Below are 26,274 nucleotides of genomic sequence, written 5' to 3'. Positions count from 1 at the left end.
AAAACAGCCCCCATATTGAATATTGATATATTCAATTGTTTAACTCTCATGTGCGCAGAGAACACGGTTAAAATATGTCTGAATAAAATCAATTATTTATACACATGAAATACAGTTATTTCTAACACTTCACATCGTATTCTGTTTATTCTGTAGTTCATGGCCAGAAGGCATTTATTATGCATCTCTATCTTCTGCTGCCACAGGGAGAAAATATAGACACACACAGCAGCGACATCACAGAAAATCTATGTCGATTTCAATTGTGAGAAAATAATTATAATTCATAACTACAAACATGATGCATTCTGAATCAGCATAGTTGTTGATGTCACCTTCATTCTGGTCAACTGATAACTGAAACTCAAAAACTGAGCACTAAGTTTCACAAAAATGACGCATTTTTTGGTGTAATTGCTATTGTGGCTACTTCATGTTTTCGCCGAGGACAACAATTCAAACTTAGCTGATTTAAGCTTTGGCTTTTTCATGAATCTGCACCGCAAGGCCCAGACCCCCAAGGCCCAGGTTTACGACAAAGATTAACTGAAAATTTTCGGTTTAATTACTTTTGGCAACTTCATATTTTCGATGAAGACAATAAACTTAAAACTAAACTGTTTTAAGCTGAACTTTTGATGAAATTGGATCCAGTTTATATTAGGTTTATATAGAGATGAAACTGAACTTACCTGTAATGAGTAGGGCATATGAGCTTCATGAGGCTGAAATACTTTATTCATAACCGCACCTCCTAACAATAAATCTGCAACTCTAAAAATATAAACACGATGAATTTGACAAATGAACATTAAATTCTCATCGGATGAATATTGATATTGGATACATGGTTAGATCGATAGTCAATTCATTGATAAAGCCAGACTAGACCAGGGAAGCTAGACCCAGTCACCAGACCAGGGCCAATATGACAGAGGACAGGAGAGCAGGACACCTTTCAACACGAGACCCTCAACGTTTTAACAGCAATCAGATCAGGCAAACGGAACTGATTAATTTAGAGTTCAATTTAGAACATGTCCGTGACGTAATTGTTAATGAGACAACTACAGGCTCAGTGAGATACCTCACTCATCGATAGATAGATATATTACCTTTTAACCATTGAAGGATTGTACAAATAAATCTTCATAAACTGTTTATCTTTATTGTGATAACCATAAAACGGTCTGAAACAAATAAAACATCCAAATATAAAAATACCATAGTTAGACACATAACTAATTGATAACTGAATGATAACTGAATGATAACTGAATGATAAGTGAAACTTACATTCCAGAGACGAGCGATATTTTGAAGACATGTTGTGAAACAGATGAAGCGTTACCGAGGGCAACGTTTATAGCTTTATCGAGACTGATAGCGAATTGTTTGAGATATCGATGAGTCGATGATGGACCGTCGTACGGCACGTATAGATACGGGAAAACCCCGTGAACGTGCATACATGTTTTCTGTCCTGTAACAACAATAACAATTACAACAATATTAGAAGAGTTACGTTAAGAATATTTGGGTGGGACGGCACGGTGAACCTCATCCGGACCGCCTCGGGCGGAGCCAGAGCGTACACGGTGGGACCCGAAAGATGGTGAACTATGCTTGAGCAGGACGAAGCCAGAGGAAACTCTGGTGGAGGTCCGTAGCGATTCTGACGTGCTAATCGATCGTCGAACTTGAGTTTAGGGGCGAAAGACTATGTTTAGAACTTAAAGAATTCATTTATGAATTAATGAGACCTGTTGTTTTTCTGGGATACTTCGCATGCTTTTTGGGGATATATTATATACAGATACCTCATTTAGGTATTTAACAGAATGTTAAAAATCATGGACAACAACTGAATATCCGATAATAAACCAGTTCTGTATCGATAACAATGATTACAAAAGAGTCTCGTTTAATCAAGTTGAATTGAAGAGAAAAACCTTTTGTGAAATATCTTCAATTTGAAAATTGTCACCATGCCTACGAAGTTATTTTTCTTGTGGGGTTACGACAACATGATCAGGGTGGGGTAGGTATGGTAACGATATCCCAAAAAGTAAGAAAATTATCCCAGATAAACCCGCTGATAAATGGACCATAGAGTTGAATTATGTAAAGACAGATTTTACTTTGAAGGTTTATTAAAAGTATGAGCTTTCACTACTAGTGTACAGTAGCTTAATCATCAGGTAATTCATCATTTATCTGATGAACCTGTTTTTCAGACTGAGGGCTTGTGAGAGACCGACCCAGTTTAGTCAGGGGGAGGCAGGAGACTTGTGAGAGACCGACCCGGTTTAGTCAGGGGGAGGCAGGAGACTTGTGAGAGACCGACCCGGTTTAGTCAGGGGGAGGCAGGAGACTTGTGAGAGACCGACCCGGTTTAGTCAGGGGGAGGCAGGAGACTTGTGAGAGACCGACCCGGTTTAGTCAGGGGGAGGCAGAAGACTTGTGAGAGACCGACCCGCTTTAGTCAGGGGGAGGCTGGAGACTTGTGAGAGACCGACCCGCTTTAGTCAGGGGGAGGCAGGAGACTTGTGAGAGACCGACCCGCTTTAGTCAGGGGGAGGCAGGAGACTTGTGAGAGACCGACCCGGTTTAGTCAGGGGGAGAAAGGGGCTTTTGAGAAACCTACCCGCCTTAGGGGAGGCAGGGGGCTTGTGCGACCGCCCTGGTTCAGTAAATAATAGATAAGTTAAATCTAATTGAAATGAGAATCAGACTTTAAAGTAGAAAGGGTCATAAACAGTAATGATATTCAAATTTATTCGTGAATTCGTGAATATGTTAATAACTGGCATGGAGTATATAGACAGATATGAAGGATTTGTATGTACTGTGTAAATCATTGGTGATAGGTCTGAAATTTAGATCACCAGGATTCAGTTCCACGGTTTCACTGGGTTAGACTCAAGGATTAATACATTTTAAACAAACTTATCTTCAATCAACGCAGAGTCAAACTTTACTATGATAAACTATGAAAAATGGGTTCAGAGAATGAAAAATTATCAATTATTTTACCTCAAAAAATATTTGTATGCAGCACAGTAATACTGTGTAATGATTAGTGGAATTCATTTTTATTTATCCAGTGTTATATGAATATAATACTATTTAAATACCAGTCACAGAAACATCTGCTGCTAAATCTACAGTTTTAAAACACGCTGAAAAAATATCATTTACCAAAATCTATTGCTAGGTTCAATGATTTATCGCAAGTAATAAGTAGTGCTGTTAGAATTTGGACAGGCAACATTCCACTGCCTGGAACCTGCACCCCTTTACTTATTCACTACTGTAATGTGAAGTGTGGACGATCAGTTTTTGAAAGTGTGCTGATAAAATGTCTAATATCTGGTGTTTGTAATTCATTTTTAATTAGAAATGTCTCAGGCGAAGCACTGAACACATGTGAAGTGTGGACGACTAGTTTGTGAATAAATATTGAAAAAATGGTCTCTAAAATACGTGTTATGTTTGCAATCACTTACCAGCAGGTGTCGATCCATATATTCTAAAAACAGGGACACGTTTCACGTCAGTTCCACGGAAATCTGAATGACAAACATCTAAACCGGGGATAGGAGGCGAGAGATAGTGATCTGTGGTGACTATTCTTAATGAAAACATCTTCACTCTGAAATATCAGATAAATACATCACTATTTATAATCTACACACAGCACGCATGTTTCACAGTGGTTCATACATATTGTATCACATAAGAAATACACCGCTGATATTTTTTGTTATATCTGGTAAAACTGGGGACGATCATTAGTGTTGACAAATTATTTAAATGATGCTCAGCAAATTGTATTAGAAATACAAATTGCGACTCGGTTCTACAGAATGGGAGTACCAGCAGCAACAGCATCAGCTAAAAGACCAGAAACAGCAGCTGCAGCACCAGCAGCACCAGCATCAACATCAGCTAAAACACCAGAAACAGCAGCAGCAGCAGCAGCAGCATAGCAGCAGCAACAGCAGCTCAGATCATTACTTTTTTGCTCATCGAAACTCATTTAAACATTTCTCGGCGAGAGAAATTCTTGCGTCCAATTCCAAAAAATCAATATTCTATTTTTTAAACGGAGATAAAGCTCGAGGCATACACAATACCCACACCTTATTATCATTCATAACCAGGTTAATCAATACTCACAATTAAATCTTTACACAATGGATTATATTTTAATCGTGTACAATGGAACAATACGCCTAAAGGGGGAGGAGGGGGAGGGAGGAGAGAGGGGGTTGAGGGGAGATTCATTATCCACTCCCCTTATATCACTGTATATCATAAATGACTAATCATGATTTTTTAATAAATGAATTTGACCTCGGGGAATATTGAACAATTGTTATTATTCAGCAACACGCCGGTACTAGGTCAAACAATATCACATTAATCTGATGGATCACAGTCGTCACAGTCGTCACATTACTGAAGTCATCTCCACTTTTCCAGTCTCAATTTCTATTTTCAATTAGACTATTTGGATACAAAATATCAACATAATCATCATCTCAACTATAACCACAAAGTTTCTGCTTTCGTATAAGTCTTCAGATTCTCTGAAATATAGTAAACTGCTCCAAACTCAAACACGACCCGAGATAATCTGATTACTCCTGAATTTAAAAGAGTTTTCATTACAATAGTAGAATACATCGTCCCTCGGCAGGGATTAGAACCTGATGGCATCGCTAGACTGAACCACAGCACCGAACCCTGCCACTCTAGGACCGGGTGCGCAGCTTAGACTGAACCACAGCACGGAACCCTGCCACACTAGGACCGGACGCGCAGCTTAGACTGAACCCCAGCACGGAACCCTGCCACACTAGGACCGGGCGCGCAGCTTTGACTGAACCACAGCAGGGAACCCTGCCACACTAGGACCGGGCGCGCAGCTTAGACTGAACCACAACACGGAACCCTGCCACACTAGGACCGGGCGCGCAGCTTAGACTGAACCACAGCACCGAACCCTGCCACACTAGGACCGGGCGCGCAGCTTAGACTGAACCACAACACGGAACCCTGCCACACTAGGACCGGGCGCGCAGCTTAGACTGAACCACAGCACGGAACCCTGCCACACTAGGACCGGACGCGCAGCTTAGACTGAACCACAGCACGGAACCCTGCCACACTAGGACCGGGCGCGCAGCTTAGACTGAACCACAGCACGGAACCCTGCCACACTAGGACCGGGCGCGCAGCTTAGACTGAACCACAACACGGAACCCTGCCACACTAGGACCGGGCGCGCAGCTTAGACTGAACCACAGCACCGAACCCTGCCACACTAGGACCGGGCGCGCAGCTTAGACTGAACCACAGCACGGAACCCTGCCCAACTAGGACCGGACGCGCAGCTTAGACTGAACCACAGCACGGAACCCTGCCACACTAGGACCGGGTGCGCAGCTACACGTGCGGCCCAGATGATCTCATGATCAGCCAATCAGATATCCCGTTTTATTTTAGCCCGGGTTTTCCCATTTATAGTTCTTCCGTGAAATTTACCTCAGCGATTATACAATGAGCAATCTGATTGGTGCCTCAAGTTCTCATGCGGTAAACCTGCGCACCCGGTCTACTGTGCCAGGGGTTCGTGCCGTGGCTGAGTAGTGTAGCGATGCCATCAGGTTCGAATCCCTGCCAAGAGAGGAGAGAATGAATCCCTGCCGAGAGAGGAGAGAATGAATCCCTGCCGAGGGAGGAGAGAATGAATCCCTGCCGAGGGAGGTGAGAATGAATCCCTGCCGAGGGAGGTGAGAATGAATCCCTGCCGAGGGAGGTGAGAATGAATCCCTGCCAAGGGAGGAGAGAATGAATCCCTGCCGAGGGAGGTGAGAATGAATCCTTGCCGAGGGAGGAGAGAATGAATCCCTGCCGAGGGAGGTGAGAATGAATCCTTGCCGAGGGAGGAGAGAATGAATCCCTGCCGAGGGAGGTGAGAATGAATCCCTGCCGAGGGAGGAGAGAATGAATCCCTGCCGAGGGAGGTGAGAATGAATCCCTGCCGAGGGAGGTGTTGTGGTAATTTCAGTAGATATGAAAACATTGAGCACATTATACATTTTCATCAGTTCTGGTATTTGTCAGAGTGTCATGAGATATATATGTACCTACAATGTATGAACAGGTGTTTTATACTGTTGTCACTTGTACAGTATAATACAGTGTAATACAGTGTATTACCGGTATTAAGTCGTTTTACCATATGTTGAATTGAATCTCACCATCATCTACTCAACGACAACAGGGGGCCGGTTCCTCAGTTGAGACTTAAGTCCAAAAATGGCTTTAAATCTTAAGACTGGTCTTGTTGTTAGATTGACTATAGAACTAAAATGATCTTAAATTGGTCTTAAGTCTAAGCAATGACTATGCAACTGGGCCCCTGGTACTAAAAGTATTTCATTACGATTAATATTATTCCCAGACATTAAAGAATTTGGCTGTTTCAGAATTCAAACATTTAAATGGGAAAATATCTAAAATATCTTTTACATCATGATAATACCAATTTAGCTTATAGATTTATTTTGGCTGGGAACCATCATCACGGACACATGTTGCACCTATGTGATGAGCTGTATAACCGCAGGCCAAGTGGACTATTGGTCTACCGGTTACCGGTTAGCACACTTGCATTCTACTTACAGAGTTTGACACCCGGTGAGTGCCCGTCATTTCACTGTCACTCCGTCACTATCAATCATTACACACATACCATATCATCATTTTTATGCCTATTTCAAGGTTATCTAGTTTTCCGGATTGTCATAAAAAATTGACTTTTATACATTTTTTCGGGACTTTTTCAAAATCTAAGGATTTTAAGCGTAATTTCTCAAAACGTTTAGGAAGATTTGAGGTAGTTAGAATTAATTGTTTAATTTCAGGGGTTACTTACCTTACTTTAACTCAATCTCAATTCATGTTAAACTATAAAATCACTGATCGATTGTTGCCGCATATTTGTGAGAAATGTAATCATTCTGAAAAATATCAAAAAACGAAATTGATTCTAAAATCAAGGTTTGTTATTTCAGATATCAGTCTGTAACAACACTAAATGCTAGGATATATCATGTAATGCTAGGATGTATCATGTGATATAAATCTCGAATCAAAAGGAGAAATTGTAAAGGATAATTTACTGTTTGTTTGTTGTGAAAATTTTTTATATGACATGCATCATAAGGATGACAATTTTTCATAACTTCAAGAACCCAGGTCTACTGTTCAGAACCCAGGTCTACTGTTCAGAACCCAGGTCTACTGTTCAGAACCCAGGTCTACAGTTCTCGGAATTGTGAAACTGAACCCTGGTTATAAGATTTCTGGTAAAAAATGTTTAGTTTAGTTCAATATCTGACATAATAATTATATCTCGTACTTTGTTAATAGATTAATCATCTTCTATTCTATCTGTTTGTATTCAAATAACGAGTTTCTATGACAACCGCACATTTTCATTCATTAATTATTAGGACTATGTGTCGCACGCGTCAATAAAAAGAGAAATCATTTTCAACTCATTTCATAAAACGCAAATATGCGAGATAAAAAAAAACATCATCTCAAAACAGACAGAAACCAAAACATACACGCAGCACTGATATATACAGCTGTACGGCTGTGTGTATGTCTGTATGTATACATGTATGTATTATATAAGTGTTTCATAAAATGCCGCGGGCACAAAAAATATATGATCCACCCATTTAGTTACCATGGTTACGTGGACTATCATCGTCTCATAGAAAACCGGGCGCCGTTTTTGAATATATCAACAACTATATAAAACAACTGTTTTGAATAAAAGGACATTTCAAAAATGTACTATAAAAAGTCGACAAGCGACACGTTGTATAATTATGACTTAATATTAAAAGCTATATATAGAACTAAAATGAGCTTAGACTTGTCTGAAGTTGTTAGATTGGTTATAGAACTAAAATAAGCTTAGACTTGTCTGAAGTTGTTAGATTGGTTATAGAACTAAAATGAGCTTAGACTTGTCTTAAGTTGTTAGATTGGTTATAGAACTAAAATGAGCTTAGACTTGTCTTAAGTTGTTAGATTGGTTATAGAACCAGAATGAGTTCAGACTGGTTTTAAGTTGTTAGATTGGTTATAGAACCAGAATGAGCTTAGACTGGTTTTAAGTTGTTAGATTGGTTATAGAACTAAAATGAGCTTAGACTGGTCTCAAGTTGTTAGAATGGTTAAAGAACTAAAATGAGCTTAGACTGGTCTCAAGTTGTTAGATTGGTTATAGAACTCAAATGAGTTTAGACTGGTCTTAAGTTGTTAGATTGGTTATAGAACCAAAATGAGTTTAGACTGGTCTTAAGTTGTTGGATTGGCTCTAAAATGAGCTTAGACTGGTCTAAAACTTGATTATACAACCCTGATCTGCCTTCTGAAACAACGTGTCATGATAATGTATTATCACTTAAAAAAGGTGTTATGCAAAAACTACAACTGATTGACATTAATATCACTTTACAAAACCAGTAGCCTTTTCTATGAGGGTAAAATTAGCAAATTCAGTTTTATCAAATGATTACTGATTATCTAATAATCTAATCATGATATTTACTAAATCGTATTTTGATTTCTTGACAGCTTAAAATAGAAATACTGATTTATGCGCATCAAGAATGAATACAATAAGACACAATTTCTGGAATAAGTTTGTATTTCTGAAAGCTAAAGAATTCTGACGATTCATTGGTTTAAACCGATCGTCCAATGAATGATGAGATACAATGAACGGCCTCGGGCCTGGGTTTCATTTAATGGCGTCATCGCAAATATCAAATATTCCATATACAAAACAACGAAGCCTTGATCATTTAAACGATCAGTAAAAACCAAGAATAATAAATATCTTCCTCAAATTCAACTCATAATCAAATTATTCACATTTTCATCATGAATATTTCATTGTTTCCGGTCAAAAAACATCTACAAAAACTTTTCAAAACTTCAACGAACAAAATGATTTCAGATGAAACAGTTACAACATAATCTGAATTACCTGAAATACGCTTTAAATCCTGATATTATTGTTTTAAAATTATAAATCCTATCGTTGTACGGTGTTTTAACGTTAATCCGGGGATAATCAACAATGAATAATAGCGCGGATTAACTGGTTATTTCTGAGAGAAAATGATGTGATTGTTAAATGTAGTAATGCACAGTATTTAAACTGTCGTAGCAGAAGATCAATAATTCAACAGATGGCGTTGAACATCACTTTATGATACATTCATACAATTGACTTAAATCAGGTAACAACCAGTAATACCTCAAAACCCAGTAATACCCCACAAAACCCAGTAATACCTCACAAAACCCAGTAATACCCCACAAAACCCAGTAATACCTCACAAAACCCAGTAATACCTCACAAAACCCAGCAATACCTCACAAAACCCAGTAATACCTCACAAAACCCAGTAATACCCCACAAAACCCAGTAATACCTCAAAAACCCAGTAATACCCAGTTATACCTCACAATCTCAGCGACCCTCTGGGAAAACTAGCGAAACATTATAAAACCTTGTAAAACCCAGCATCTCATTTGGCTCTAGACCAAGAAAAACCCAGTTAAACATTGTGGAAACCAGTTCCACAGTTGTGTGGGATTAATTTGACTCTGAATCCAGTTCCACAGTTGTTCGGGATTAATTTGACTCTAGATCCAGTTCCACAGTTGTGTGGGTTTAATCTGACTCTGAATCCAGTTCCACAGTTGTGTGGGTTTAATTTGACTCTAGATCCAGTTCCACAGTTGTGTGGGTTTTATCTGACTCTGAATCCAGTTCCACAGTTGCGGGATTAATTTGACTCTAGATCCAGTTCCACAATTGTGCGGGATTAATTTGACTCTAGATCCAGTTCCACAGTTGTGTGGGTTTAAGATAGATTACTAGGATTAACCGAGTTGATGATCACCCAGCGGTTAGTTAGTTATGACCGGGGGCCGCTACTGGGGGGCTCCGCTGTTCACCTGCCAACGCTGTATGCTAGGATACTAGTTTTTAGCCTCCGTTGCCAGTTTTCTCATGATGGAGCCCACAGAGTGTGTTACATCTAGACCACTGCGCTCTCATCCCCTTTGATTGCATTTTGTTCTTTCTTTTATTTCATCCTATCATTTCCACATTGTATGATTCACACCTGTACGTACTTTATTGATTTTTAATCAAATGTTTTTATTGTCAAAATCTTGGAGCTCAATAAAGTTCATGCACTTGTTCATGAGTAATTGCTACACCTGACCAGAAAATACAAAAACTTCAACTATCACTACAGCTCAGTGGTCTATTGGTTAGGACAGAGGGCTGGTATGTAAGAGTTTCAGGTTTAAATCCAGCAGAGAGCTACTAGGGGGCTTTGAGAAAGCTAAATTTTTTAGCTATATATGTTAGGGTTAGTTATTGTCCTAGTTTTGCTTAGAAACTCTCAGTGGAAAAACTGGCCCAAGGAGCTGTCCCTTGTAGTCCCTTGTCTGTGAAATGAGCCATGAAATGCATCAGAAATAGGGGATGCAGGAGATGAAGCCTTCTACAATGTAACATGTTTCAATTTGAAGACAATCAAACTATAAATACTACTTCTTCTGTCCCAAATTTCTGCAATAATCATATATGTGGAAGTCACCCAACTTCCTAGCTCTCCATCTTCCATCGCCGCCCCCCCCCCCCCTGCCCTATGGGTGCTGCAATTCAGTCATGATAATGATATACAGCCATTGCCCATTGATCGTAAAACAAAAGAATGTGTTTCAATAGAGTAGACATATCAATTGCAATATTATGCAATTCTAAATCTGATCTGAAAAACATAAATACAATTTGACAGCCCAAAAGCCTCTTAACATCCCCCTCCGCGTGGATGCTGCAGCTATATTTATTAGCCATTGTGTGAGACTAGAAAAACAATACGGTAGTAAAAAATCAACAAGTGCGTGACCGGGCGGGACGTTTGGAGAGAGATGACTGAGTGTCATGTCTATTGAAATGTCTCAATTCGATTAAATTACCTTCAATCTGTTGATGACCACTCACGTCTGATGACCACTCACTCAACGCCGGTCATAGAGCGTGAAATATGGTAGCATAATAATCTCAGACACACTGCACTGCGCCACAGGTTGGAGGGATTTCCCGTAATGACGTCACGAAGACGGAATCTCCGCACGACGCGATCACTCGAGTAATCTGACCACAGGCACCACAGCCTACCTCAGGCCACTTTATACGAGTCACTCCACCGGCGTCAAGGAATCCCCCAACTAATGACGTCAATGGGAAACCCTACTACCCGGGAACTATTTAAAGTTTTAAAAGAAGGAACTGAGTGAAAAGAAGACAGAAGATGGATCTTTCTGAAGTGGCAAATACTCGCAAAATATTCTTCACTAATTTATTGTTGTTAGGATTCAACCCTGAAATAAATGAGGCACAAACAAGGATTCATTTCCATCAGTAAGCGATTTCATTTCAGAATCACACTTCCAAGTTTCTCTCTTCTATTTATCTATCTATCTATCTTGAGATCACCACTTTTGGACTGAAGTCACGATTGTGACTATGTGAAACTGGGTCCATCCATGGGTCTGAATTGTTTCCTAATTTATCAGATGAATTTAAATTTTATTGTTTCATGTTTTTCAGGGATATGTTCAAAGTTCCGAATCGAGCTGCTTTTGAGATCGTCATTAAATACTTACTCGATAAACTTGATCCAATCAGATCAAACCAAGAATTCAGGTAAAATCTTCATGGTGCCCCACGGGCTGAGCGTGATTCCCGCACCCCATAGACTGAGCGTGATCCCCGTGCCCCACAGGCTGAGTGTGTTCCCCACGCCCCATGGGCCAAGTGTGATCCCCGCGCCCCACAGGCTCAGTGTGATTCCCGTACCCCACGGGCTAAGCGTGATCGCCCCTCGCTGATGGGCGACAAGTTACCGGAAGTTGTTTCAAGTATTATTGATTTTTTAGGGATTGTTGGCCGATTGGTGACAAAAAACGTGAAATGGAATTTCGTAAAGTTTGCGTAGCTTGGCTGACACAGATAGCTGTAAGAACAATATGAAAACGAGAAGTTTGTTGAAGAATAGCGCCGAGTGTTCTATAATTCGAATCTATTTTCAGAGTGAACCCGATTCGAATTTACCGACGATAGCTCAGTCGTTATTCCTATCTCCCGGTGGTCAGAGATGTGATCAATTATTGGCGAATTTCTCCAGATACGTTTTAAAAATAGTCATGAAAAAAGAATTAGGTACAGAGTTTAACGATTCATTGAATGATTTATCGCGGATTCTTTGTGAAGATGTAATTGTTTTGTTTGTTGTAGGTGATAAAGGTGGAACACTGAGTCCTAATCTAAATGATACTCAATTCAATCTCAAAGAAGTTCAAGCTAAAACTTTAATGTCAGCGATGATCGTTGAGAGACAGAAATATTTTGAGACTTTGCAACGTTCTATCATCGAAACAGAACAACAAGCTCAATTTGCCAGGTGAAAATACATTCATAAAACTTGTCTGAATTATCAATTTTATGAGTGGATCTAGGTCTTTCACTGGTCTCTCATCAATCAAGGGTCCACGTATTTGAATCCTGGTGGTAGCCTAACAGTCAATCAGTCTTTCCCAAGTCTCTCATCAATCCAGGGTACATGGGTTTGAATCCTGGTAGTAGCAGGTAGCAGTCAGTCAGTCTTTCACTGGTCTCTCATCAATCCAGGGTTCATAGGTTTGAATCCTGGTGGTAGCAGTCAGTCAGTCTTTCACTGGTCTCTCATCAATCCTGGGTTCATGTGTTTGAATCCTGGTGGTAGCAGTCAGTCAGTCTTTCACTGGTCTCTTATCAATCCAGAGTTCATAGGTTTGAATCCTGGTGGTAGCAGTCAGTCAGTCTTTCACTGGTCTCTCATCAATCCTGAGTTCATGTGTTTGAATCCTGGTGGTAGCAGTCAGTCAGTCTTTCACTGGTCTTTCATCAATCCTGGGTTCATGGGTTTGAAACCTGGTGGTGGGAAAGTTTCTTGGTGTAAGGTCCTTCACACCTAAATTTGGATTAAGTAAAACTTGAACCCGCTTTTAAATTTCAATTTATACAAACTAATTGCTACTTGTTATTTATTATAGATGGTTAGAATCTAGATTTGTGAAGATTCCACCCGAACAAAAACTATCTGATCAAAAATCACGACACAGTGAAGTTTTATTGAATAAAGTAAGTTTAATTGTGTTTGATTTAAGCGTAACTCATCAGCATCATGATCATCACAACATTACAATAATGTATTGACAGGGCTCAATTGACTTTAGTCTAAAAGTCGTCTTAAATTGAAAGACTAGTCAGAAGTTAGATTGGCTATAGAACTAAGTTGGTTTTAGATTGGTTATACTGTCAGCCCGATAAACCATCGGTGCAGAATTATTTTGGTGGTATAGAGAGTATGGCAGTATATCAGGGGGGGGGGTGAATTTGTATTGAGATGTACATCGAGAAAACCTGGCGGTAGGCGGGGGTGGCGGTAAATGAGAGGGCAGTATATCGGGGGTTGACTGTAAATCTAAGCCATGACTGTGAAACTGGCCCCTTTATTGTTTGAACTGGTAATAAACAGTGTTATTGTATTTACAGGTTAGAAAACAGTGGAATGAGTTGAATAAAGTGATTACTGATATAAAACAGGAGAGATCAGTAATACAATCAGTATTACAAGGAGGAATGGAACGATATCAAATATCAGCTGCAGATTTATCATTACGTGTGCCAAACAGATTACTGGAAAAATTCCAAAATGAGATGCACCTCGTAAGTGATATTTTGTTGAAATGTTTCGCAGAGCAGGAATCAATCATTCTGCAGGTCTCGTGGCAGGATGATACCTCAATCTGCAGCCCGCAGATCTCGTGGCAGGATGATACCTCAGTCTGCAGGTCTAGTGGCAGGATGATACCTCAGTCTGCAGGTCTAGTGGCAGGATGATACCTCATTCTGCAGGTCTAGTGGCAGGATGATACCTCAATCTGCCGGTCTCATGTCAGGATGATACCTCATTCTGCAGGTCTAGTGGCAGGATGATACCTCAGTCTGCAGGTCTAGTGGCAGGATGATACCTAAATCTGCAGGTCTCGTGGCAGGATGATACCTCAATCTGCAGGTCTCGTGGCAGGATGATACCTCAGTCTGCATGTCTAGTGGCAGGATGATACCTCAATCTGCAGCCCGCAGGTCTCGTGGCAGGGTGATACCTTAATCTGCAGGTCTCAATGTTCCTGTATAAATGTTTCATATTTCACTGTTTTTTTTTTTCAATACACCGTAGAGAGGAAAAGCCAATACTTACACTGAGGGAAAAGTGAATATAATTAGGTTCGTAGTTAACAATCAGTGGTCAAATAATCGTAATCAATAGATATCATGATTATTACGGTTTATGTTTGATTGTTTTCAGTGTTTTGAGATTATTCAATATGGCTCTATCGAGTGTTATCAATAAGATACGTGAAGGTTTGTTGTAATTCACTACCTCTAAATCTTTACCTCCATATTCCTCTCTTTTAATGTCATCCCAATTATCTGTTGTTGTAGAAAATTTGGAAATTAATGCAGAGAAAATACATAGATTATCAGAGGAAGTTTCTAGACATCACAATCAGTTAGCACAGTTCATAGCTCTACAGTAAGTACGCCGTGTCTCTCTGAATATTGTCTGTTTTTAGTAGTTTATTTTTATACCAGATTTTCTTTATTTTCAGATCGAATATTTCCGATGTGATTTTACCCAGTATTAAACAATCGAATACTTCCCTTAAAATGAAATTAGATCAATCGTATCTATAGTGTGTGTGTCTCTCGTACGGCAAACTCATACCGGTAATAGTCAACTCAGAAACTCTGTGGTCGTCTCAGAAAAATTCAGTCAACCTGTTTAAATATCCAATGTGTTGCTGTCATTTTGACTTAGAATGAGAGGGTTAAACTCTCATCAAAGTGAATCTCTCAAAATAATTGAATTCAAGAAACAAATTGTCTATAAATAAAACTGATGTAATTAATTAGTGAAAAATGCATTTATTGTAGAAATATATATAATCAATGACTAGTTAGTGAGTAGACACTGCTGGTGCTGCTGCTATAGGTGCAGTTGTAGCTGCTGCTGCTGCTGCTGCTACTGCTGCTGCTACCGCTGTCTGATTTAGGTTGGAATCTCCATGTTACTGATTCTTGTAATAAAGTCTAATAAATACATTTGTAAACGTAAATCTTGAGGGTTATTAGTGACGTAGAATCCGGGAACTCCGGCTTTCTCTAATATAGACTGTTGATCCATCACTTTCTGATCGAGTTCAAGGATAATTTTCATATCTCTTCTCTTTAATTCTTCCTCGTGACGCTGTTTAAGAACCTGAAACATGAATTATAATATTCACAATCTGACTAATTAAAATAGAGGATAACCCAAATGCCCCATTGCCCCGCAAACAAGATATTAAACTGCAGCTTGAGCCTGGAACCTGTCCCTGCTCAAACAGCATCGAACCTTAGCTTTATATTCTGCATATATTTACCTCGATGTCTTTCTGAAATCTCTGTTCTATCAACGGTAGATTATGTGGTTTACTTTGAGATTGAATTTTATCTTCTTTATATTTTTTCTTCAATTCTTCTTTATTTACTGTAAAATAAATTTAAAAGGTCTCTTAATCAGTGACATTAATCACATTACATTGGTGGATAGTAAACCTGAACATCAGGGATTGAAACCTGGGAATCACTCTCTGAATCAATACCTTTATATTCATTAATCATTTTCGCTCTAGAGTTGAATAAATGACGTTCTTCTAATTGTTGAACTTCTCTCATATTACCCACAATTCCGACGATTGTATCGTCCAGTAATGAACTCGCTAATCCTGTCAGTAAATCATACGGTAGTCTTTGCTGGTATTTACTGGAAGTAAAAAACAGTTTGTGGGTTACTTAAGGGTTTAATTTGAGTGAGGATCAACTGAGGCCCAAACATGACAGTCACGAATTTGATAAGATTTGATCATCGCTTCTAACTTTAATACCTCGGAAGGTCTCGGGCCATATTTTGAAGTTCGCTTAACATGAAATAATGACGTTTTTGCATCAGTTCTCTTTTCTGAGGAGACGTAGGCGTCTTAAAACTAGTCGAATCCATTTGTATTTTAATTTTTTCGTGAAAAGTCCGAATAAAAATAAATTGAATTTATTAATCGTTAATTTCCTTACTTGCGGATGTAATAATATTCACCGATCATGTTAGATTCGAATCCTGTTTTTTTCCTTTTCCCAACAGCCATGGACTCGTCGCGCGCCCGCGCAGCGCGCTCCTGGCGGTCAATCGCCGTATCATCTTATTTTTGGCACAGTAAGAATAATTTACAGAGAAAAGATCCTCATAATATGTATGTTTAACTATTGATACACAGAAGGCCCGACGTCTGGTGACTCAGTGTTCTTTAGAGGCCCCATCCCAGTGAGCGGTGACCGATGTTTCTACACCGACTGTGGCATTCATCATCATAGGATTTCAGGAACCCGATTTCTTAAATAATACGGCACCTTCCTCGCGGCCGATTCAACCGATCGCGCATCTTTGAACAGGCCTTGCGCAGGGTCTTCAATCAGTGGCTGCAAAGCCATCAATCTTGTCATAAAGTTCTGATGATCTAGGCCCGATGGGTAGGGTTAAAGATCCTGGCAAATTGGCGATCTCAGAGCTGGAGATGGGGGGGGGCGGAGCGTTACTTCTGAAGGAGAGGGTAGCCTGAAAATCGTCTTGTATTCAGACTGGAGTAACGGGCGCGCATTCCTGTGCCGGGATCCACTCCATTCAACAATGTCCGAAACGTTCCACAAAACATTTAACTTACAACAATGAAAATTTATTTATCAAGAAAAATAATATATTTTATTTCAACCTATATACATCATTTATTATACAAAACTTTATTTTTCCGAATTTACCACAAGGAAAAGCTTAAACCCCTTCGCGACTGTTGCCGGCAAAACAAATTCTTGTGAACCTCAAATTGGCAGCGATTGTAACCAATATTTATTACTGTCAACGATATTGTTATTATATTGAGTCTGGTTAACACTAGAATCAGTAAAATTCAAGCCAGAACTGAGTCCATCATAGGCACTACTCATGGGCTGATGACTAAAACTGAACTGGTCCACCGGGTTCGGAGGTGTTTGGACACCGGTCGAATTGTAGTAATTATTCCTTCCTAAGAGTTGAGATACGGCACAACTATCTGACGGTTGCCACATGTACTGCGACTGAGTCGTCTGGTGGGGTAGTATCTGTGCGGGGTTACACGTTGACGTAGGGGGCGCTAGTGTCGACGACCAGGGGTCGGGGACCTCGTGACGATGATGCACTGTAGCTGAAAATAGAGAAACATCATATTCTTTAAACCATAAGAAAACATTGCGATGCAAGATCATTTTTGCTCTCAGTTCTCAGAGCGCCATAGGGCATTGTTAGAAGTTTCTTTTTTCCAATTAGACGAAGAGAGGCTAGGAAATTTTATGAGCCTAAAAAGGCGGAGTCTGTTGCTCGAAAAGGTAGTTAAAGGTAACCAGTGGACAAGCTGACATAACTACAATCGAAACTGCGTTGCAATGATATATTCATCCGATATATTTAACTTCAACCAACTTTTGACCGACCCCCCATCTGTCCTTGGGACAAAAGGGCTCAGGTCCTCAGTCCTAAGTACTTTAAAATCGTCGACTTAAAATAGAGTTCTAGCACCCAAGTTTAAATTTGACACTAAAATTGTAAACGTTTTTTTAAACTAGTTTGATCCACGGGCCCACAACTGTCGAACTGTAGGCGGGTGTTATATTTACCTGTAGGAGTTGTCCGCCTCTGTATAGGATGCGAGTAAGGTGAAGTTCTATGCGTTCTCAAATTACTGAATGCTGATGACATTAACGGCCCTCCGCTGTGGTGGTGATGGTGGTATGTTGGACGATTCGACACAAACCAAGGACTAGACGTTACTGAAAAAATAATATCATTCATGTATTTATTTAAAGAAAAAAACTAATTTTTCTAAAACAAATCTAGGCCAGGCTACAAAGAAACGTTTTCAAAAAAACCTAATCCTAGATCTGTCCTTAACCTAACCATAGTTTCGAACCCGGGCATCAAGTCTATCCGTCCGGCGTGCTACCATTACACCAAGGATCTGACGGTTTAAACCCTGTTCGTCTGGTCAGTGGCACAGTCAGTGTGGTGACTGGTGACCGGTCACGTGTGGTGACTGGTGACCAGTCAGGTGTGGTGACTCTATTCACTAACAATGCCCGCTATAATTCTCTGATTAACAGTTTCCAATCAGGCCCCTGGTTACATCATAAAAACGTATTTTGGTTGGAAAGTAGATAAAGTTTCTCACACTCAACGTGGTGGGACTTTGGGTTCGATGGCTCGGGCGCGCGTGGGACTCGAATCTCACCGAGTCTCAGGGGAACTCGACGAGTCGCGATTCACAGGAAATACGTCTCAGAGAAATTGTCATAAAACTGGGCGTAGCTATTATTCCCACGACTGTTCAGTCGCGTAATAAAATGATCGTAAAACATTGAGATATAAACAACACTGAGAGCTATGCATTATTTGATAATGAATAACACACTGAGTCTCTTCGCCATATGGATTCCTCAACAAAAAACAGTCGAATGAAATCTCTCTTTCTGCTCAGAATAAGACCTAACAGATACCTGGTTGGTTTCCAGAGACAAGTGACTATCTTTTTTTTTAGAATACCAAACGATATTAGTAAGAAAGACTATGAAAGTTTTAGTAAAACCGGCTCATAGAATGGAGTCGAAACGTCTCGCATTTACAGTTTTTCTTAGAAAAGTAGGCAGTCCTCAGAGATGACCTACTTTAAACCACTTTAAGCAACATCTGAGCAAAAACCCGCAGTGTTTAAGTCATTACGTAGATCAGATGATTTTTACCAGAATTTCACATTGCATTTTAGAAGATTGGTTTTCGGTTGAATACTTACTAGATATTGCATGTTTCTGTGTCTCTTGTAAACTTTCGATCAAATCTCTTTGATCCGGTCTGTAAATTATGAATAGAAACATAGTTTACTTAAATTATTAGCAGCAGACATTGGATTTGAGTAAGGAATAGTTTTATAGTTCCGTCTAAATAAGTAACGTTAACTTCAAAGATTTGTGTAAGAGTTTAGTCGATGAAGAGGTCATGGTTTAAACTGTTAAAAGTCAAAAGATCAGCGAAACCGAACAAACACGTTATTGTCGCAAGGATAAGAGATTTTAGTACAATATGAACTTCCTTATTGTCTCACATCTGAAGAGAGGCTTCATTTGAATACAGCCGCGTAATTTGAGAAGTTATTGATTTTCTATACATTGTTGACCGATCGATTTAACGAATATTCAGAACAGGTGTGACGTCACAGGCGACGAATAAGAGGCTGTTCAATAGACCGGAAGTAATCTATAGCCGTTGCTTCACGCCTCAAGTGACGCAATATCGATTAGATTAACTTTGAGGATTAATTTGAAAAACAAATTAGATTTTCGGATTAGGCGCCAATGCGTTACACCGTGTGTAAGAGGACGCACACTTTAGAGGTTAAAGGAGGCGAATGATGACCGGTGTTAGAGGATATAATTACCTGTCTTTGGCGTCTTGAAAAGCTTTCGCGAATGGATTGTATTTGATTTTCAAAGCGGTGATCTGTAAAATAACCATAAATAACTCATAAACATCAGACCTCACACACATATAAAGAGATCGAGGGAGGGAAGGCGATGAGCCACAATCGAGTCAATTTGATTTTAGAATTATTCATTATAACCAATCTTAAGATACTTAGACCTATATTTTCCCTCAAGTTACATCTCCAGGGTCCCGAGTTTCATGAAAAAGATTAAGCTTATAACGGCAGCTTATAACCGTTAAATTTGAATTGTTCTCATTGACAGCGTGAAGTGCTCACAAACTAAAATTCTGAGTTTAACTTTAATCATGATAATGGGCTTTGGGGTAATTTATTTCGATATCGACCACAATAGGGAATTTTTTAAAATGAATATTTATAAACAGTTTCAATTAAATATCTTCATTCGTTGGGAATAAAATGATTGATCGTTATTACTGTCTTCTGTTAACCATAATACACATATAGTCTGAAAGCTACGGATTGTTTTGTTCGAAATCAATTTCTTACAATAATTGTCCCATCATAATCATCATACGTGGAATTTCCCTCAATACGTGATTGAGCTCTACTTATTGAATTTACGAGCGTTAAATTCAAACTTTTGTTTAACTTAATTTATTTCTAATAACAGCACGAAATTTTGTAAAACAGTAAACTGAGTTATAGATTGACCACACGCACGAACTGAGACCATGACTCTGACCACTGTGGTCAATTGTAAAGTGTATATAAACTTAATTGACTCGAAGGCTGTAATTATGTTGATATTTATTTTGAAATCGTAGCTCATAAACACACCGCAATGAAACTCTCAGACGCGTTTACAAATTGAGTGTTATAAGAAGTAAGAAGTTATTGTGTGAAGAAGTGAGAGTGGGTGAGAGGGAGTGAGAGGGGGTCGTTTGATGTGGAGCCGTCACCGGAAATAGGTTCAACACATCGCCGTTCATTTTCACCTGGGAATAATTAGGTCACACCTGACGATCGCTTCTTGTGCCTTTTGTCTCTTAATTGACGTCTTTTTAATTTGTATTTAGTGAGTTTTAACAATTACCGATTTTTTACGAACGATTCGATTGATTTGCCATTTTTTGCAATTTTCTATTCGCGATTTTGAGTGAGAAAATTAATCTTAGAGACTCCGGTTACACTGTTCTGGGTAAGATTAGACTCAAGGATTCAAACATCGAAAATAAACTGATTCAATTCTAGCGACGCAACAACTGTAGAACTGGGAGCTGGATTCATTTCCAGGTGTTGGTTAAGTTAGAGTTAAATGAACAACCGTGGAACTGTGAGTCTTGCTGTATAGATTAATCAGAACTTGTAGATGTAAGTTCCTCATCACAAATAGAGGAATGATTTTATGCTAGATGAATCTGAATGTGTTTCAAACTATAAAGTTATTAGATAAAGCAAGGTATTGATTAAACACACACACAGCACGGCGATACACCTGTGTAAACTCAATACACTACTCATATTTATATCACATTATATCTAAATTTACTTTGTTCAAATGTAAAATAAAGGCAACCCGTCTAAAACTGATTGGATCCGTCCAAAATTGACGACACAAACATAGCCCCCGCACCCGCACGCGTCCAGCCCTGGTTCAAACTACTTGTCGAAGACAATGCGGTAATAGATAGCCATCTGTCATCAGAAAACTTCCAGCACTAGTAACGGGTGCAACCCTCACCCGTAAAGTATTAGAATTTGTGTCGGCAGGGCAACCCAGATTTTGGAGGTAGAAATGCAATTGATGATGATGATATTCCAAAGTTGATTTTTGTGACAGTTTAGCCGAGATTTATGCAAAATCTGATCATGCCAGAACAGCTAAAGAAATTTATCTTGAAAACTATGATATTACAAACGGTCGGATAGAGCCGTTGATCATTGTGGGATCATTCATTTTACCCCTGGTGAAACTTACCTCTTCATTTTGATAAGCAGTTACAGCTACAAATTGTGTTTCAGAAAAACTTTTAGTGACGATTGTTTTCAGTTTTCCGTCAGGTGTGAATTTATTGATGTGAATTCGTGATTCGTATTTATGCAACGAATTCAACATTATCTGAAAAAGAAAAAATGTATAAAATTTAGAAATATGTTTTGCTAAATCACACATTCGAGCTTGAGTGAGTCTGATTTTAAACTCCAAAATCGATTCATTTCAATTGAGTTAATCTGATTTATATCATTTTTGGGAATTGACAATATTGTGGACTGGTGCATGCTTAGGAAGGGAGTACGTGCGATGGTCACATCTAAACTAAAATTCCGACTCTAGAACCAGCGGATCTGAGCTGTTGCGAGTCTTATAAGGCTTTCATCCGTTGTTACAAATATTCAGAATTCTTCTCTCGTTTGAAACTGAACGAACTTAACCATTTCAATTATTCATGTGTAATCGCATTAACTGGTACACAGTCAGTCAGTCGGAGTCATACGCCGTCTCTTATAGAACCAATAACTGTTTATTTAATGGTAATATTACGCATTCTACACCGATTCAAACTCTTTCAATGTAATAGTAATTAATATAGAATAGCTGATTAAACGGAGGCGGTTTCGACTCGAGTAGAATCGTGAGCGACCGGCTCAGCAACAAGTGTCCGTATTATTTCATTACGAGTTAGATTACGTCACAGAGTTGTAGGGTAAACATCGAACGGGGGAGTGAGATATCGGTAAATAGCTGTGTGTGAAGTTATAGAGATGAAAGAATGATTGTTCGCTGGTTTAACGGGAAGCTTTTTAATGTTAGGCGATGATGTTTTCTCAGTTTTTAGACGCTTCGATGATTTTGTAAGATGTCTAAGAGAGAAGCGTTAGAAGTGAGACAGCGTTAAATCGCTTGTTTAGCTGAGAATTATCGCTCGTTGTTAGGGGCCCCCTGAAACACCGAACCTATCCTTCATTTTCAAACGCATAAATCAATTTTTAGATATCGTAATGTTGATAGTAATGATGAATTTCATTTTCATTTATAGCCTATTTTTAGAATATTAAGCCACTTAAAAATATGATACTTTGTGGAATAAGATTTTCTGATTAAAAACAATATTTCAACACATTAGGAAACATCATCAACATTTTGAGACGAATTTAATATGTAAATCAGTTAGGCTAAAATATTATGCTTCTGCGCTTCATTTCCAGATAAAATATTAAAATGTTTAGGAGCCAATAAATATTTTGTGTTGAAAACTTAGTTAAAGAATTTTGCCTTGAAATTCAGCGTGAAATTCCTATATTTTTTCTAGAAACTCAAGGAATATTTTCTTCAAATCTTTCATCAATTTTTATATCACAAAATTATCACAAAATTTAAACAAAACACGTAAGAGGACACACGTATTATTAGAACAACGTTATCAAATATGTTATGATTCTATTTAGAAAATCGAGGACCATAAAAAATGGAATTTTCTTTTTCCATGAACTTCCAACTTTATCAGCGGGATAAAGTGTTTTAGATGAATGATCATTTTAATTCGTTATTGCTAGTAAGAATTACTGTTCATTTGGACCTAAGCAGGTATTCATTTTATGTGATTTTGTTTAATAAGATTTATTTATATTTGAAAAAAAATATTATTTATAGAACATTAACATTTATATGGAATTGTCTTGATTTTGATTAACAAGATTTAATTATATGTGAAAAAAAATTATTCTTTACAGAATATTAACTTTTATATGGGATTTTCTCGCTTATTTTCTGTCGATTTAGTTTTCTTTCATTCAGATATAATTCTGAATACATTTAAATGACAAGTATTTCATTACCTGATCCCCGTCCGACTTTTTATTCGTTAACTTCACTTTAGAAAATGAAATCGGTTCTTTCATCCAGTGCGATCCGAAATTTGGCGAATCCGGATGGACGTACATAGCTTTAGATGTTTGTTGGGAGGAATCGACTTTAGTTCCCGGGACCCAGTCTCCGTTCACGTATCTCCACCGATGAGATTCAACCGGGTCGAAGTCTAACATCAACGAGTACATAGCTGCCGGATCGAGACCTTGAACCCTGATCCGTAAAACTGGAAACATCCGCCTGAAAATAGATACAAAACTTTTCGTAGAATATTTCCATTGATTAGAAGCAGGTAGCATATTGTAAAATTGGAAGGAAAAAGAGATTCCAAAATTGAAGATTTCACTTGTTGATGTAATTTGATGAAAATGATTTTATGAAATAAATTCTCAGTTATGAAACTTCTAAGATATAAATATATAGATTCTGTTAAATTATTTACCGTTGATTTTTTAGTTTCAAATTGAATGATTTTAGAAGATTTTAGAACCTTTTACTTTCGAAAACTGTTTTTATTTATGGTCAGAGATTTTTCAATGAGAGATGTTTTTCCATTTTGCTTGATTTTCAATAAATGAGATTTATCTAAAATATACTACGTTTTATTTTGCTTGATTTTCAATAAATGAGATTTATCTAAAATATACTACGTTTTATTTCGACATTTCGACTTTATCCTATTAGCCCTAATCATAATTCTTCAGGACCCAATTCCACAGAGATAACTCAGAGCTTAACCATAATTCAGAACTGTGGAACTGGCTCCAACAGTATTACTGAAGATGACTATTATAGGATATAGTCGAAAAATGTCGAAAATAAATAATCGACTATATAGAAAACCTTTTCGTACTGGTTGTTTTCTGAGTGAGGATAGGATCTTTTTTAAGTTAAAATGCACTTGAACAACAGAGATAAACCAATCCTGTAACGCTGTCAGTTAGAGCGAGTTCATGTTTTATATGTTGAGACATTTTTAGTGACAAGTTGATAATTGCTTCTCGTGCTGACAACATTTTCAAATAAAAAGTATAAATCGAGGTCGCGCGCGCGTGATGTTGATTTACCTTCCACTTTTTGTGACGATCATTTCATTCGTGAATTCCTTGAACTTGTTCCACAAATCTCGTTCTTCCAGTTTCACGACAATTTTTTCCTGTTTTACCGATTTCATTTTGACAGCTGACATTAACGTGTGATCTAGTTCTATTCTTAACGAGTAACCGCGAGATGGCCTGATCTAAACTGACCCCCGAACTCGCGTCAATCCGCTAAACTTTCACTTTTCTACCGATCTCAACCGACGATTGGTCGACAGAATGGTGACAATTTAACACCCCGAGTTTTCTTTGCGGTTTCTTTGAAGTCGCCGACTCGAGGCGGTCGTTTGATATGAATTCTTCACATTTTCTATTGTTACGCGTTTTGTTGACCGAACATGCTCGGCACTCTATAAGCCATTCTGATTGGCCAATATTTGTTAGTTGTCACCTCTACGTCACAGTAATATTTGTAAAGTTTATGACTGTTTTTGACCGAGCACGCAGGGACCTCCGAGATATTCTTTATTCCCCTGAGATGCGAATCCCTTCACTAACCAAACACATGGCGCTATTATATTCAAATTCTCGTTTGATGGTGAAACTTTTAAAAATCCGCACGCACGCAAATCTTTGAAGACAGATGTGAATAAAGAGATTTTACAAATATCAAAATCATCCTCGGTCACATTCAACATACTAGCTTTGCTGCCAGAACTGTCAATCCAAGTATTGAGTCATCTTGATTTGAAAAAGTACAAACTCATTTGTGAACGACCATTGACTACTCGTTTGAGAGACTAGCATACGACAAATCATGGATTGGATTCAGTCTCAAAGTTCCGCCGAGTTGGATCGACTCCGAGATTGATTCTGGCAATGAATTTAAAACGATTCCTCGGGAATGGACTTCACGTTTTAGTGTCCAGGATTCAGACTTCATCAGCTGCCGAAACGGGCAGATTACATCTTGATTTTGGAAAAAGTGTAGCCTAGAAATTGTGGATTCACAGTTCCGATTTGGATTTATAGAAACTGTAATCGAAGATTGGTTCAGACATGGACAGAGTTCGAGAAAATCCGGCCATATTTACGGTTACTCGCGTACATCGATATTACAAGATTCAATCCAGCCATCTTCTGCATATATAATTGGTCTTTTGTAAATTGTAATTAAAACGGTTCTTGATTGTGGACTTATTGTTTCAACTGAGATCAAAGGATCAGTGGCCCCAGGGAGGTACAGGTCGTAATTACTGAGGCTACTGTTCCCCCGAGTTCAGGAAACTTGTATTTTCATGTTTATATGAATTATGTAGATCTTCCTCCCATAGTAATAGAAATACAATTGAAATCTATTTCACGGGAAAGTGTTGTCAAAATACGGCCACTATTTGTATTGCGTAATGTCATCTATCACAGAGGCGTTACGAGTTCAGTAACTAACCACCAGTCGGCAGACGACTGATATCTCTCAGAGCGAATCCTCGGGTTTTAACTTTGCTTATTCAGTAATGAAGTGAAGAATCATTTCATTTGATAATGTTTGCTTGTCGAAGACAAGATCCACTA

At 38.6% G+C, this 26,274-nt stretch overlaps 4 protein-coding genes and 1 long non-coding RNA gene across 5 annotated transcripts; 2 read left to right on the top strand and 3 right to left on the bottom strand.

Annotated features, from left to right (window-relative positions):
- Nucleotides 1-3,522: 3,522 nt before the first annotated feature.
- On the bottom strand, nucleotides 3,523-11,203 carry LOC141903688 (uncharacterized). Its single transcript, XR_012619087.1, has 3 exons — nucleotides 11,101-11,203; nucleotides 6,950-7,034; nucleotides 3,523-3,655 (listed from the first exon to the last, which is right to left on the bottom strand). It is a non-coding gene; the product is annotated as an uncharacterized LOC141903688 (long non-coding RNA).
- A 178-nt stretch (nucleotides 11,204-11,381) lies between these two features.
- LOC141915553 (HAUS augmin-like complex subunit 6) lies at nucleotides 11,382-12,425 on the top strand. The gene is made up of 5 exons (XM_074807133.1): nucleotides 11,382-11,545; nucleotides 11,735-11,830; nucleotides 12,064-12,142; nucleotides 12,217-12,353; nucleotides 12,422-12,425. The coding sequence occupies exons 1-5, from the start codon at nucleotides 11,436-11,438 to the stop codon at nucleotides 12,423-12,425; spliced, it is 426 nt and encodes a 141-aa protein (XP_074663234.1). The 5' UTR covers nucleotides 11,382-11,435.
- Nucleotides 12,426-12,431: 6 nt separating this feature from the next.
- On the top strand, nucleotides 12,432-15,145 carry LOC141914709 (HAUS augmin-like complex subunit 6). Its single transcript, XM_074805979.1, has 7 exons — nucleotides 12,432-12,587; nucleotides 13,219-13,306; nucleotides 13,721-13,894; nucleotides 14,409-14,455; nucleotides 14,538-14,593; nucleotides 14,675-14,765; nucleotides 14,842-15,145. The coding sequence occupies exons 1-7, from the start codon at nucleotides 12,499-12,501 to the stop codon at nucleotides 14,924-14,926; spliced, it is 630 nt and encodes a 209-aa protein (XP_074662080.1). The 5' UTR covers nucleotides 12,432-12,498; the 3' UTR covers nucleotides 14,927-15,145.
- A 9-nt stretch (nucleotides 15,146-15,154) lies between these two features.
- On the bottom strand, nucleotides 15,155-16,312 carry LOC141914710 (protein DGCR6-like). The gene is made up of 4 exons (XM_074805981.1): nucleotides 16,159-16,312; nucleotides 15,877-16,037; nucleotides 15,655-15,761; nucleotides 15,155-15,491 (listed from the first exon to the last, which is right to left on the bottom strand). Exons 1-4 carry the CDS (start codon nucleotides 16,269-16,271, stop codon nucleotides 15,282-15,284), a joined length of 591 nt encoding a protein of 196 aa, XP_074662082.1. The 5' UTR covers nucleotides 16,272-16,312; the 3' UTR covers nucleotides 15,155-15,281.
- Nucleotides 16,313-17,140: 828 nt separating this feature from the next.
- LOC141915549 (T-box transcription factor T-like) lies at nucleotides 17,141-24,836 on the bottom strand. The gene is made up of 7 exons (XM_074807121.1): nucleotides 24,730-24,836; nucleotides 23,632-23,902; nucleotides 21,773-21,913; nucleotides 19,786-19,847; nucleotides 19,144-19,202; nucleotides 17,975-18,127; nucleotides 17,141-17,505 (listed from the first exon to the last, which is right to left on the bottom strand). Exons 1-7 carry the CDS (start codon nucleotides 24,834-24,836, stop codon nucleotides 17,141-17,143), a joined length of 1,158 nt encoding a protein of 385 aa, XP_074663222.1.
- Nucleotides 24,837-26,274: the final 1,438 nt, after the last annotated feature.

The sequence above is a fragment of the Tubulanus polymorphus genome, chromosome 1 (genome assembly GCF_964204645.1).
Source record: "Tubulanus polymorphus chromosome 1, tnTubPoly1.2, whole genome shotgun sequence".
Lineage (NCBI taxonomy): Eukaryota > Metazoa > Nemertea > Palaeonemertea > Tubulaniformes > Tubulanidae > Tubulanus > Tubulanus polymorphus.
This window is presented reverse-complemented; position numbering and strand designations above follow the sequence as displayed.

What these genes read in the sequence shown, in the direction of transcription:
- LOC141915553 (XM_074807133.1), top strand. Translation starts at nt 11,436, where the DNA reads ATGGATCTTTCTGAAGTGGCAAATACTCGCAAAATATTCTTCACTAAT. An exon ending in ACAAGGATTCATTTCCATCA is followed by an intron (nt 11,546 to 11,734) that starts GTAAGCGATTTC and finishes CATGTTTTTCAG; the next exon opens with GGATATGTTCAAAGTTCCGA. An exon ending in AGATCAAACCAAGAATTCAG is followed by an intron (nt 11,831 to 12,063) that starts GTAAAATCTTCA and finishes TTGATTTTTTAG; the next exon opens with GGATTGTTGGCCGATTGGTG.
- LOC141914709 (XM_074805979.1), top strand. Translation starts at nt 12,499, where the DNA reads ATGTCAGCGATGATCGTTGAGAGACAGAAATATTTTGAGACTTTGCAA. An exon ending in CAACAAGCTCAATTTGCCAG is followed by an intron (nt 12,588 to 13,218) that starts GTGAAAATACAT and finishes TATTTATTATAG; the next exon opens with ATGGTTAGAATCTAGATTTG. An exon ending in GTGAAGTTTTATTGAATAAA is followed by an intron (nt 13,307 to 13,720) that starts GTAAGTTTAATT and finishes TTGTATTTACAG; the next exon opens with GTTAGAAAACAGTGGAATGA.
- LOC141914710 (XM_074805981.1), bottom strand. Translation starts at nt 16,271, where the DNA reads ATGGATTCGACTAGTTTTAAGACGCCTACGTCTCCTCAGAAAAGAGAA. An exon ending in ATGGCCCGAGACCTTCCGAG is followed by an intron (nt 16,038 to 16,158) that starts GTATTAAAGTTA and finishes TTTTACTTCCAG; the next exon opens with TAAATACCAGCAAAGACTAC. An exon ending in GATTTCAGAAAGACATCGAG is followed by an intron (nt 15,492 to 15,654) that starts GTAAATATATGC and finishes TTCATGTTTCAG; the next exon opens with GTTCTTAAACAGCGTCACGA.
- LOC141915549 (XM_074807121.1), bottom strand. Translation starts at nt 24,836, where the DNA reads ATGAAATCGGTAAAACAGGAAAAAATTGTCGTGAAACTGGAAGAACGA. An exon ending in ATCGTCACAAAAAGTGGAAG is followed by an intron (nt 23,903 to 24,729) that starts GTAAATCAACAT and finishes ATCTATTTTCAG; the next exon opens with GCGGATGTTTCCAGTTTTAC. An exon ending in GAGGCGGACAACTCCTACAG is followed by an intron (nt 17,506 to 17,974) that starts GTAAATATAACA and finishes CTCTATTTTCAG; the next exon opens with CTACAGTGCATCATCGTCAC.